Genomic DNA, 13,193 nt, shown 5'->3' with positions numbered 1-13,193 from the left:
ACATGATCTCAAGCTCATGGTGCTTGTGGAATCAGGGTGTGTCTGCATTTTCTTTTGCCAGTTTATCAAAAGACGGAAAAAAACTGCCGCCATACCAGACGCGTGGTTCAAAAGGGGTTTTACTCTGTCTCTTAATTAATCATGGGTGTGTGTGGGCGTAACAAGCGGTAAACCAGTCAGAGTGCCTTCTCATATTCCCTGTAACAGCCAGGTGTGTCTGCACCTTGGAGGAACGCTATTATTAAAGAATGCTTCGCTGCAGAAAACGGTTTAACTTATTGTACTCCGTGTCTGTCCCTCTCAGTCGGTATGATTTAATATAAGTCAAGCTATGGATTTAGCTGATTAATTATTATTGAACACTAGCAGGAAATCGGTTTATTACATATTGCTCCCTTACAGTTTATTAGCATGAGGCAGTTTCCGGTGCAGCTGGCGACTAGTTGTTGAGCACAACTCTGCGTCTTTCTAACATGCATGAACTTAAAAACATTAAATTCTTTGAGCTGGCAGAGCGTAAACACAGTCTCCTCGTCAGTCCGAAACATTTACTGGATCTGGATGTCCTCTATTCCATCTATTATTACTCGATTATTTCCAGATCAAAGTCAGAGTGTGGGAGGCAGCTTAGGGCCACTTACACACGGAAACAGCACAAAGCGTAAACGATCTTTGTCTTTGGTGTTTTGAAAAAGGTTTCCTATAAACACGGCATTGTCACAGGAAATGTCTCCGTCCACACAGAACCCCACCCAAAAAAATGACTCAAAATGCTGCAGTGCATATGCCAGGACTGTGAGTGGCGCTGTAATGCTACAACAAGAACAGAGAAGAAGACGTTACACACATTACAGACATGATAACAGAAACGGAGATGGAATTTTTTTTTTGGCAAAAAAAAGGAAGGAGGAGGAATCGCACAAGTGAGCTTCATCTGGCTGTATTTACTGCAGGCGGAGAGTCGATTTGACTGTAGAGAGAGAGACACAGTGACCACACAGACAGCAGAGTGTTGAGGGGGAACAATCACTGACCTGTTTTAAGTAAAAATAGTGTCTGTGAAGACAGGTTTTGTTTTCTCCTCCATTATTTCACAATTCAGTTACACTGTTAATCACTTGTTTTTTTTTTTTCCTTCACCCCTGAAGTCACTGAGAACAGGATGTTTTCAGGTTGACTTAAGTCACTTTTCACTGATAGTAGTTGGCCAAATAATCTCTAAACACACAAGTATGATGACGACAACGATGGCAAAGATAGGGACAGTGAATGCCAGTGCAACAGAAAGGTGGGACGCTGACATCATAGTTTTCCTAAAGTAGCATATTCGCTGTCTACACGAAAATGCAAGGGCGGCGATTTGAGATTTCCCCACTGTCAAGTGGTCCCTCACTGTTGCAAGGTTTTGGTTTTAAATTCCCCCACTTAAAAGGACAGGCTGTTTCAGGAAGTCTTCACTGGACTTCACTCACCAATCACACCTTTTTTTTTTCTGTTTTTCTTTGTGTCTTTATTTTGAAACTTTGATGCAGGTGAACGACCTTTAAACACACATGCAAACAGCACTTTTCGAGATTCGAGATTTAAATACTTGACTTTTAAATGACCAAAAATGGACCAGACCACATAAGCCGATAGCTAGTTTTGAAAGTATTTAAACAGATAATGATTGATTTTGATGATTTGATGATTTTAACCATACACTTGTTTTTAAGGCAAGTCTTTCAAATGTGTCACATTGTTAATTGAGTTTAACTGGCATGGTTTAAAATGGATCACATTGTAACTACATGACTTCAAACATTTGAATTTACACCCTTGAACCTGCTCATTAACGTGACTTAAAATGGCGTACAACAAGCAACGCGAACAATGAGACCCAGTTACATCCCAGAAAACATAAAGCTCACCAGCTAGTTTTGGATCCTCAGTCCATGTCAGCGCTCAGTCACTCCTCAAGCTGTTTGCTTCCACTGCTGGAATCTGTGAGTGTGTGACTCCAAGACCAGGTGATTAGCAGATCGCCCTCAGCTGGTGCATTCAGGCTAGAAGGGGTGTGGCCCAAAGTTCACCTCAACAACCTCTATGGGACCCGTTTTCAAAAAAATACCGTTTCCGTGTGGACAATTTGATTAAAGCCCACATAGACCGGAAGCTCCAATTAACGCTGCATTTGTGCATGTGTATCTGCGTCATTACCTCGTTTATGAAACCCTAAAGCTTCAGAACAAACAGTTCAGCCACTGCTGAGAAAATAGTGTTGTATTGTTTTCCTGGGCTCTGCAAAGCGGATTGGCACTTCCTTAATTTGATGTCGTCATCAGAAATCCTCACCACTCCTCTCACCACCGTAGCGCCTCCTGGTGCGGGCACTAGTCCGGGCACATCCGGTTGCATACATTCAACCGCAGAAGAAGAAGAACTACTCTCGTTGTACCTGCTGAGATGCAGAGCATCCACCGTGCCAGAGGGGGAGCTGTGTATCTGAGAGCTGGCCTACCAATTACGTCACTTCCAGGTACCTGGCCAATCACAGGACAGTGGGAAAGCTCTCGTTGGCTGGCCAATCACAACACAGTCCACGTTCTGGGGGTGTGGTTTTGGTCTGAAACAGCGCGGCTGACGAGAGCGTCAGTGAGGAGATATTTTGATCGGCTCGTTTGCGGCGATTAGGAGGTTTTTAATCATGAAAACAAGTTCATATATGTAAGTAGACCTCCATAACTAACATATATGTGTGATACAAGCATTCTATGTCACCTTTAATAAAAAAAAAGGATGCAAATTCACCTACACCCGTCCTGTGTGGATGGGCCCTGAGGCAATCAATTCATTTTTCAATGTCATATAAATGTGCTGAGTGTGTCTTTCACGTCAGTGAAATTGAATTTTAAAAGTATGATGAGGCTCTAACTGCTGCATTTAAAAATTGCAATACTAAAATATAATTAGCTAACATTAAGACAATGGCAGTTAAATGTGTCGGCAGCTCATTCGGTATTTTGTGGCATTTTCAGCACTGCTCCACTGCTCCCCTTATGTACGGAGGGACTCGTAATATTCACCAAGTAATTATGAAGTGTTGATAGAGCCAACTGACACATTCATCAGTGAGTGGCAGAAATGCTGATCTCAGTGTGAGACCGCAGTGGCGAAATCTATGAGTATGGATTAGCAGAAAAAGTTCAATAGTTCTGTCCAGGCGACTGGATCGCTACCGTTGTCTGAGATATTTATCGCAGCTGAGTGGAGCAGCGTGTGTCTGGATGTGGCTGGATGTAGCACAGAAGAGGCGCCACGCACACCATCAGGGCATTTCTGGCACACATGAATGTGCATGACATCAGGAACAGATGCTGCACATGGAGAGGTCCAACAAGGGACAACGACTCTGCATCAGTGCATGAATATTTTAGACAGCTGACTGCTGTAAGTATATATCAGCAAAGACACAGCTAGACTGGCCAAGGACCCATCCAATCTGATCTTACATTTTGGGGATGCTGTAATCACTTTATTGAAGAAGTGGGTGAATATGTACACTGGATTGATGAGATGCTGGCTTGAAACAAGAACCAGGGAGAACTGCACTCTCTCTTACTTTGGACACTTTTTTTTATTATTAGATGACAAAGTCATTTCATCAGGGGTGAGAAAATTGTAATTCAGACAGTTGGTGTCAGAGTTTAAGCCTTGAGCTTGAAAAACATCAGCTCCTTCATATGTTCTTTTTTTCCCCACCAGAGCCTACACATGAATCCTATTTGTGTGTTCTGCCATGTAGCGCGGTCCCCATTGCTGCGTTGGCAGGTTGCAGTGATTTACTGCATGCTGCTGCATGGGAGTTGGACTTGTCCCCCCCGTTATTGCGTTATTGATATAGGTACACAACGATTGACAATCACAATGTTATTCAAATGTCTCATAGTTAGACAGTTGTTGTGACAATAGCTTGAACATACAGAAAAAATACAAACAATTTTCAATAAATAAAGTACTGTGGTATATTACACTGATCTGTCACTGGTGAAAACTGATACGACAGAGCAGATGCATGAATTAAAAAAGGGTGCACATGCTGGTCATCTCCACACACTTTTCTTAAAGTTGAAATCTCTTCTGACTCTCAGGAGCAGCCAAAAATTGCACATTTTGTAAAAAGCAACACTAAACTGAGCTAAACGCAAAGACAGGTTTTAGTAGTTCATTCTATGTTCTTCATTCAAACTGTGGTGAGGCACCACCACACCCATGCTGTCTTACTTACTAGTCACAACAGCGATGACTACTGTTATGTCAGAGTGCAGCTCTTTCCTATATTTCTAGTGGAAGCTGAGTTAAACAGAAACATTCCAGTAATCCACACCCTTCTCTAAGCACAGCTTGAACCAGAAGCCTCAACCTCTCCTTGACCCCTGAGGAAAAGAATCCCTCAACCAGATCCCTAGAGAGACTTTCATTACAGACAAAAACAGAATCCATGGGTGGCCAGAGTCATATTCTGATATTAGGGCAGAGGACATGGATCTGATATGAGCCTGGAAATAGTCGTATGGACTATAGAGTGACCCCCAGGTCCACGTTCAGCTTTAATGGCCCTCCTTTTGCTCGTCAATCACACATAAAGAAAATGCTTAATTGCACATTTCAAACGGGTGCAGTGAACTGACGTCATGTTATTGGAATGGGAGAGAGGAGACAGGTTTTAAATTGCTCACAAGTCAGGCAGATGGATACCACCACCCAGCAAAGGTATATGTCCTATGAGTTATGAGCTTGTTGCAGCATTTAGAGTTATGGTTGACACTGATCAGCTTAACGTTCAATATCACAATTACAGTAAAAGCTGGTGTAATGTTTCTCGTATGGATGGCAGCATAAACCTTAGACCCCTTGAGGAACCCAAACAATTCACCATGGACATAGTGTACACTACAGTATACAGAGCAGTTAATATTCATCAATATAGCAGGCAATATTTCAAATACCAAGAATAGGGTTATTAATTATGATACGCAAGATCCAATTAGGGGGAAATGATTAGTGTGTCTTTTAGTATAAATGCATACTTTCATTCCACATACTTGTGTAAAATGTTTCAAGTAGGAAAAGTACAGAATGTGTTTTCATTGAAAGCCGAGTCTTCCCACAGCATTAGTAGGTTTTGAAACAAAACAAACCTCACATTCCTCAACTTCTCACTCCTGCTCCACTTGAGCTTTTTTTTTTGAGAGAGCAAGAAATGTCGTCTTCTTCTCCTGCGGTAGATAATGACGCTGATTTTATTCAACTTAATATTCATTCAAACTAAGCACATGGTTCGTATCAGTGGGTTTTAGATCTTCCTTCCAACCAGACAAAAGAGAAACCAAGCAATTGTAATTGCGGTGCCTCGGCATCACAACTAATATCTCCTTTTTAATTGACCCTACAGTTCAAGTTATTCTCATTTTGCTTCAGATCACATTTCTATATATCTCCACCTAATGCCTTATTTATCATCTCTTTACAGTTACCATGCAAACGACGTCTTAACTGTCACCCCTTTCTCCCACTGAACAGTTTAGTAAATATCAGACCATATTTATTATTAATAAACCCACAGCTGAAAAAAAAAAACGTTTTTATTTATAAATTATTCACACACTCAAAAGCTTGGGGAGTATGGGCGCCCTCCATTTGATGCCATGGAGGCCAGCATAATTAAGACTATTGGCTCAAGCTGATGTGGGTGCATGTATCATCTCTCTGTCCATCTGTGTGTACCATAGGAGATCATACATTTCAATCACTGCTTTACGCCTGGTGACAGACTTTCCACAATGGATGTTGATTTTATTATCACAGCAACAACTAGTAGAGGCACCATGCTGTTTTTACTGCTTCCCCACACACACACACACCCCCTTCAGTCACTCATTGATGGTTTCACACATACACACTACAGCCTACAAACAACACACAAACACATGACCAAAAAAGCTGCAGTTTTCTTTTGATTAGTGGCTGTCTCTCACTTTCCAGTGCCTACAGAAAACCTAAATCGCACTGTCAAACGCTGTATGTATAAATAACAATCTACATACACACACACACACACACACATTCAGACATACTCATTTGCCCATGTGCACACTCACTCTAACCTAGGTTGGCTTCCCAGCTGTGCAAGCTGTTTCTTCCATCAACATGTGTTTACTGGCAGGGGACCCTTATGTTTGCATTACAGGGAGGCAATAAACAGAAAGGCCAGCCGTGGGGTTTATAAACTACTGTTGGAGGGGAGGGGGGCTCATGAGGTGTGAGCCCTAATCATTGCGTGGTTTAGCTTTTAATTAAATGCAGTCAGAACTGTCAATAAGAGCGACTTCCATTATTGCAGATGATGTTTCTTGCTGAAGACCTCGGTGTCCAAATCTTCACACTTTGATGAATTCTTCAGTCTTATGGCGCTCTAACAATCTGGATGAGTGTGTATGTGTGTGTGTGTGTGTGTATTGAGGGGGGTATTAAGATTATATTATACCATTGTTTAGCACAATACACAAGTGAAGTACTGATTAACCCACTGCCAGGCTTATTATTTTTGGTTAATCAATAGATCCTTGAAAAAAAACCAAATGAACAACATCAAAGAACAGGCGTACGAACTGCCACGGGCAAGTGATAGACTACATTGTTTTAATCTCTTTATGAATACTTTAGCGTTCCTTTAAAGCTGTTTGTTTCAGTGCTCACTGTATGACAACGAACAGTTGGCTCATTTTAGATCAAAGTGCACCTGAGAAAAGAGAGTTTTCAGTGAAATTCAAAGAAGAACATTTGAAAAAAGGAAAACTCAATGAGTGTGTATGAATTCACATTACATTAAGTACTAGGTCTCGGTAGGTTAAATTATATATTGTGTAATGGCATGTTGGGAGTAAACAAAAGACACTGAAATGGACAATTTGACTTTCTTGATGCAATAACTGATGATTTATTCCTTCATAAGTGTTATTTGAACTGATCGCTACACCATTCTGCAAAACACCTGCAGCTGATCATGCAGTAAAGCAACTACTTTCACATAATTTACTTTAATTCATTTCCAAATCGGTGGGGTAATTGAGGGCAGAGATTGAGTCAGATACTAATATTCAATTGTTGCGTTCCTTTTAATGAGAAATTGATCCATGATTGGCAAATGAAAAGGTTGGTTCACTGAGAAGAAAGAAAAGCATCAATAAAAGTAATTATAGGACGTCTTCATATCGTTTCCTACAGCGGCTGATGTGGAGATTATAAATAAGGCCCAATTCATACTTGTTGTGTTCTGCAGAGAGTTGCACATGCATTTCTTTGTAACTAAATAAGTGTCGCGCTAAGGCCGTAGTCTGACCAATCTCCATAAGCTAGTGCATATTGAATCAGTTTCCTGTTGACCTTTACGTCACAGAAAAACACACCGCAAACATCAAGATGGACGGTGAGATGGATCGTGCTGTGGTTCTGTATGTTTCGTACCTACAGCTGAAGTGTCTGCATCAGTCAAAAATGGGTTTTCTACACCATAGCTTTGTTTGTTCTTTTCCGGCAACATGTACTGCAGTCTATACGTCGTCTCCTTCTACTTCCATGTCAGACTGGGGAGGAAATGTTGGTGCATGCACTGAACACCAACAAAAACGTGGGTAATCTGGGTAATCAGACTTTTAGACATTACGAAAATTGAATTATTGTCTTAGGCCGAATAAATATCATAAAGAAATATAAATCTGATTGAAAACACAAATACCACCCACAAAACATCAGCTCAGTCCAGTCTGGTAATTTAGTTGGCACTATAGCTTTAAATTTAAAGCTAAATACTGCTTATTATCATGAACATTTTACTCCAACATAAGGTGATGGAATTTCTCAATAAGAGCAGTAGTCCACATTTTCCGTAAATCCTTATGTGAGCTATTTTATACAACATTTAAGGCCAGTGTTTTAAATACCCTTCCCATGATGCCTGCTCAGCCAATAGCGTCCCTGGGGGCGGGAGCCACTGGGGCCCCCCTGCAAGCGTCTGAGGCAGAGGGGCTCCTCTGACTCTACCCCTGATACCCCAGATTTGAGATATAGGCAACTCCCCAACCAGATGACTGTCAGTACACATTTCCCATTGGAAACAGAGAGTGAGAAGTAAACAGGAGACCGACAGAGGAAGAGTGTGTAAGAGAGGAGGACACACATGCAGAGCGAGAGAGAGAGGGAGAGAGAGAGAGAGAGAGAGAGTACAGTGGTACAGCTGCACAGCAGAGAGGCTGAGACTTCACCAGCGTTTGTCACCGCGCATCACAGAACAGGGGAGATCGCTTTCCAGCGCAGCATGATCACGCAGGTTGGAAAGTGGACCGTGGACGAACCGACCAATTGAAACACATGATTCACTAATGGACTGCTAGAGAGCGTTTGGTGATTTGAGGTAAAAAAAAAAGAAAGAAAAGAAGCTGTGCCAGCGTGACAAAAAGCACACCGGGAAAGAAGCTGGTGCAGCGGGGAAAGTTACCAACTATGGAGATGCATTGTTGACTGAGAGTTTACAAACTGCCCGGACCATTCAGAGTCATTTCTTTCATCTGGATGTTTTTATAGAAGAATTCCAGTGCGCTTGTCCGTCCGGTGATATTCCAGTGCCGCGGTGGACCATCACCAGCCCAGTCGCATATCGACGGAGCGAGCGAATTCTTCCACGCAAAAACAATCAGTGACCAGAGCAACTAAAATGCCTGCTTTATACCTCGTCTTTTGCCTTATGGCCACAGGTAAGACACACTTTTATTTCTTTATTTCTTTTTTTTTTTTTACCATTCAGCATGCGGGACTTTATTGATGAGGAGGACGGACCGCGCTCCACGCTGGCGCGCTGCGTCAAGACATCCAGTGAGTGCGCTGGTGTAGAGGGGCAGCTGGTCTGCTGCAGTGCCACACTTCACTGCTGTTAATTGCCGCTTCATGTTTCATTAGTTTTAAAAGAGTGATTACACCACTACTGCACACCGACTCCGCATAAGGTGAACGGTTGAGAGTAGCTGTGATGGTTTCTGCGCTGGTTCGGGTGTCGAACGTGAGTCAGATTAAATCCTTCTGTTTTGGTGGATGAGGCTCCGGGTGCAGGCGGCGCACGAACGGAAAAAGCGTACATTTAAAAACAGGGAGTTGTTGCCATAGACTGCAGCAGGAGCGGGTATCTACTCATATGTCCATTCATAAGAATTGTTTTAAAAATGAGTTAAACAAAGACTGGGTGTTTAAGCAGGTGGGGAAGATGGAACTGAAGCGCTAAGAAATAGAGAGCTCCGGGCTCAGCTCCGCATCCCTTCCGCCGAAGTTAATCAGCGTGGTCCTCGGATTGATTTCTCTTAACAGAGACTCAAAATGAAAGAGGTTAATTGTGATTTAAGGGGTGTCGAAAATATGCTCCCAACATTTTTATTTATACGCCGGATTCTCGTGAAACAAACACACGCATGGACGGTGCGTAAAAGGATGAATCGGGTCTATGGCGGGGAGCACATGTTGCGCGGGGATAAGTCTGTGCGTGCGTGATGGACCGAGACAGACAGAGCGAGGGTGAGAAGGAGAGAGTGGGGAAGAGAGGCAGAGAGGGAAAGAGCATTTGTTTTGCGAGAGACTGAGACACCGCGCACCTGTCTGTCCCCTGAACAACCCCCACCTCTGCTGTTTTTCTTTGTTTGTTTATGACTCTTAAGGCAAAAACACAGCTTGTACTCAAACTTACCCAATGCAAATCACAGTATGAGTGTGAGAGGAAAGTGTTTTAAAAAGTACTAAATCCATGTCTGGCTTGTAATGGCTTTTTTTTTATTGTCATTTGTATATTCTACTTAACATTTAAGTGATTGACTTGTAGCAGTGATAAACAGTAAACATCTTAGTTATTTTTCTTATTGTGAACATGCAAATATTCTGAATAGCTTGTGCAATTTATTCCAAAAATATGTTGCCACAGGAGTCCATGCAAAAAAAATAAGCTTCCAGCAATTAACACAGAGAACAACTGTGCTTTTCTTCTTTTTTCTTCTAAGCCCCCTTTTTTTTACAGTCCTTGATAAACAATATTATATTCATTCAGCACTCAACAGCATGTGGCACTGACACAGATCTTCATAGCCTGGGACAAAGGAGGGAATAATGAAATCTGAATCTTTTCAGGCTGCTTGTTTATCATCAGCCTTCCCTTGACCATGTAAGTGCACCGTGTGTTGCTCCCAGGCTAAATCACATGCAGTTTCACACATAGCTTTCAAGATCACACCAACAAATGGTTAAGTGTGCTCAATAGCCATTTGTTGTGAGTCTGTCTTTACCTTCAGGCCTGGGTTCCGCATGGTTTTGTCATTATTCAAAGCTTGGGGGGAGGGATCTGACACCAGTAGACCTCTGCTCCCTGACAGACTAACAACAGCTGGATGAGAAGCGGGGCCATACAGTGGCATATTTTACCCCTGACACACACACACACAAATAATGAAAATGGTAACAGCTGCCCTAATTAGAACCTAGGAGACCCTAGACCTCATTTATTGTGGCAGCATTAATGAGCTACTAATGCTCAAAATGTATTTGTAGGATAAAAATTTGGCCACAGCATATGGCGTCGCTTTTGAAACTTTAGCACAAACCTTGCATTTGTATATATGCACACTTGTACAACATTGATAATTGACTTCCTCTGAAAAGTCCCCTGGCTCCCAGGGGAATTGGATTCCACACTGCATCAGTATTCCGAGTAATCTTCACTGAGCTCTTCTTAGGAACCTTTTGCTATGGGCCGCTTACGTCTCATCGGGCCAAGTTCAAAGGCTGCGAGCTGAGATTACAAGTTTCTCTCCCTTCCTCTTAAGTTATGTCGCCACTCACGTCTTACTATAGTGGAACACCGTGGAAATTTTCCACCTTTTCCTCCTCTCAAAACTATTTTCCTGGTTACAGAATTTGGGGCTATAGAACATGAGGACATGAGAGCGTGTCCGCCAAATGAGCCAGAGGCAGTCGGGCAGACTTTCACCAAAGGTTGAAAGTCTGCCCACACTCTCAAACCCCCTGTGTAACAGAGATCACTATGCAGATGTTGCGGCAGCATGGCCAACATTGTTTGTGTTCGGGAAATGTGCAGTTTTTGAGAACTGAACTTGTGTCACTCTTTTTGACTTCATGTGGCGAGAGCAAGGGTGGATAGACGGAGGCATTGTAAAAATGGGGCGAGGGGTTGGAGGATGAAAGGAGGAGAGTCTTGTTGCAGGGGAAAGACTTGGATGTGTCACTAGTTTCTTGATGATTAAGCGTAGAAGCAGCAGGGAAACACTGAGGAAGACCACTGAGCATTGTTAACCTTTTCTCCATCTTGTTACTCTTGTAACCGACACACACGCACGTACTCATTGCTTCCTTTACTCTCTCTGTTTCTCAGCTTCATTCTTATTCCCTCTATACGTCTGTGATATTATACTGTATGAAACAAAGAGACTGAGCATAGAAAGTTTGCAAGCATGAACCCCAGCCAACAGATGAGTTAGATATGCGATGCAAAGTAGTGCAGACACAGCAGAATCCAAACAGAGCAGAGTCTCGAACACAAGTGTCTTGCATTATTTAGGAGACATCGTCATGGCAAAGTTATAGATGAATTTTGGCCCACTTAGATTTTCTTGCTCTGTGTAATGGTTTTGCTGATGGGGTGTTGCGCTGAATATAAATTTATAATAAATTATGATCGCAAACCGGATATAAAGACCTGAGCATTTGTTGTTGCCGGCACTGTATGTTTAATGTATGTTAAGGCATGTGTTTTTTCCTAAGCATTTTAAGCAAACATTCATTTCATTTTGTACACTGTTGAGTGTCTCTAGTAGATCACCTCAAATGATTTGTGAAGACACAGACACACACACACGCGCACACACAGTGTAATGAATGGTCAAGCTCTCAAACAATGGCCTGCTGTTTCCTCTCATCCTGAAGACGTGTCCCATGCCATTGTCTGTCTTCCCTTCTTCATAAACAGATATGCTCCCATTCCCCCTTCCTGCACACACACTTGCTATGTGCAGAAAAGGGGGAAAAAAACTGGAGGGAGAAAGGAAACAATGGAGCTTCATAATGTTGCCTGTCTCTAATCAGCCTCGCCATGCATGTAAACACAGATAAAGAACTTGGCAGTGTGTCCTGAGGCTTTGCTATCAGCTGTTAGCAACTTAACTGAACGTCTATGCCAGTATGGCTCAACACAGGAAGACAAAGTAGCCAGTAAGCAAACCGCGGATGGCACTGATCCTCTTCCAGTATTATTTTTACCTCACCCCCACCTACCTTGTCTTCGCTTCACCCTTGTGTCTGTCTCTGCACATCCTCACCTTGTCTTCCTCGGGGGCAGTCGGAGGATCCGGGGAGGAAATGACAAGGAACAGGACAATGGAGGGGCCGTGTCAGCTTTCTGCCATTGCTTGGAGTCTTCGTCCCCATTTGAGCACTCGAGGCTGTATCATGACTGGTGATGAGAGCACAAACTTGTTTATTCTTTTGTCCTTTTGTACAAACACAGTAATGAGAGGGGGTTAGAAACTGGGATTCATTCTGTGCATGTCATTAAAACAGCCCCCCAAGGGAAACAGTAATGTTTATACAGTGCTAGCTATTTTAAGAAAGATTTGTATTGTATATTGCAATTATAGCCCCCGAAAATTCAAGTGTCACTTCCTTCTAGAGAGATGTATCACCTCTTCTAAAGACCCTGAGCTCAGAAACCAACATGCAATAGAAGAAAAAAAAAACGCAGACATACTAGACTGCACATTCACTTTTATTTTCTAATCAATTCCTGCCCTGCAAGACACACATTTCAAATCTCCTGCCGAGAGAGAAACCAACGGCAAATTTAAATGTATCTTCTGCATTGTAGCAATATTTGTTCCACTGTCACCGTCACCAATTAAACCTCGTTTTGGAAATAGTTCCATAGCAGAAGGTTTCTAGCAGTCAAGAATATCAAGAAACAGCATTTATTTAACGCTATATGCTGATTTATTTACATCTCTTCATCATTGTCGTGCACTCAATGGAGGATGTGAAGAATTCAGTGTGGTGAATTAGGGCTCGTGGCATGTGCACGCCATCCAGAAATGACTCATGAGGAGCTCATGGAA

General features: G+C 42.4%; 1 protein-coding gene across 3 annotated transcripts in view; it reads left to right on the top strand.

Annotated features, from left to right (window-relative positions):
* Positions 1 to 8,097: 8,097 nt before the first annotated feature.
* The window catches only part of kirrel3l (kirre like nephrin family adhesion molecule 3, like), a 32,524-nt gene continuing 27,428 nt past the window's right edge, over positions 8,098 to 13,193 (top strand). For all 3 annotated transcript variants that reach the window (XM_044033935.1, XM_044033936.1, XM_044033934.1), the window contains exon 1: positions 8,098 to 8,792. In XM_044033935.1, coding sequence (XP_043889870.1) covers positions 8,753 to 8,792 — 40 coding nt within the window. In that variant the 5' untranslated portion in view covers positions 8,098 to 8,752. The remainder of the gene's footprint in view (positions 8,793 to 13,193) is intronic.

The sequence above is a fragment of the Solea senegalensis genome, linkage group LG9 (genome assembly GCF_019176455.1).
Source record: "Solea senegalensis isolate Sse05_10M linkage group LG9, IFAPA_SoseM_1, whole genome shotgun sequence".
Lineage (NCBI taxonomy): Eukaryota > Metazoa > Chordata > Actinopteri > Pleuronectiformes > Soleidae > Solea > Solea senegalensis.
Note: the sequence above shows the minus strand (reverse complement) of the source record. Positions and strands in the feature narration are given on the sequence as shown.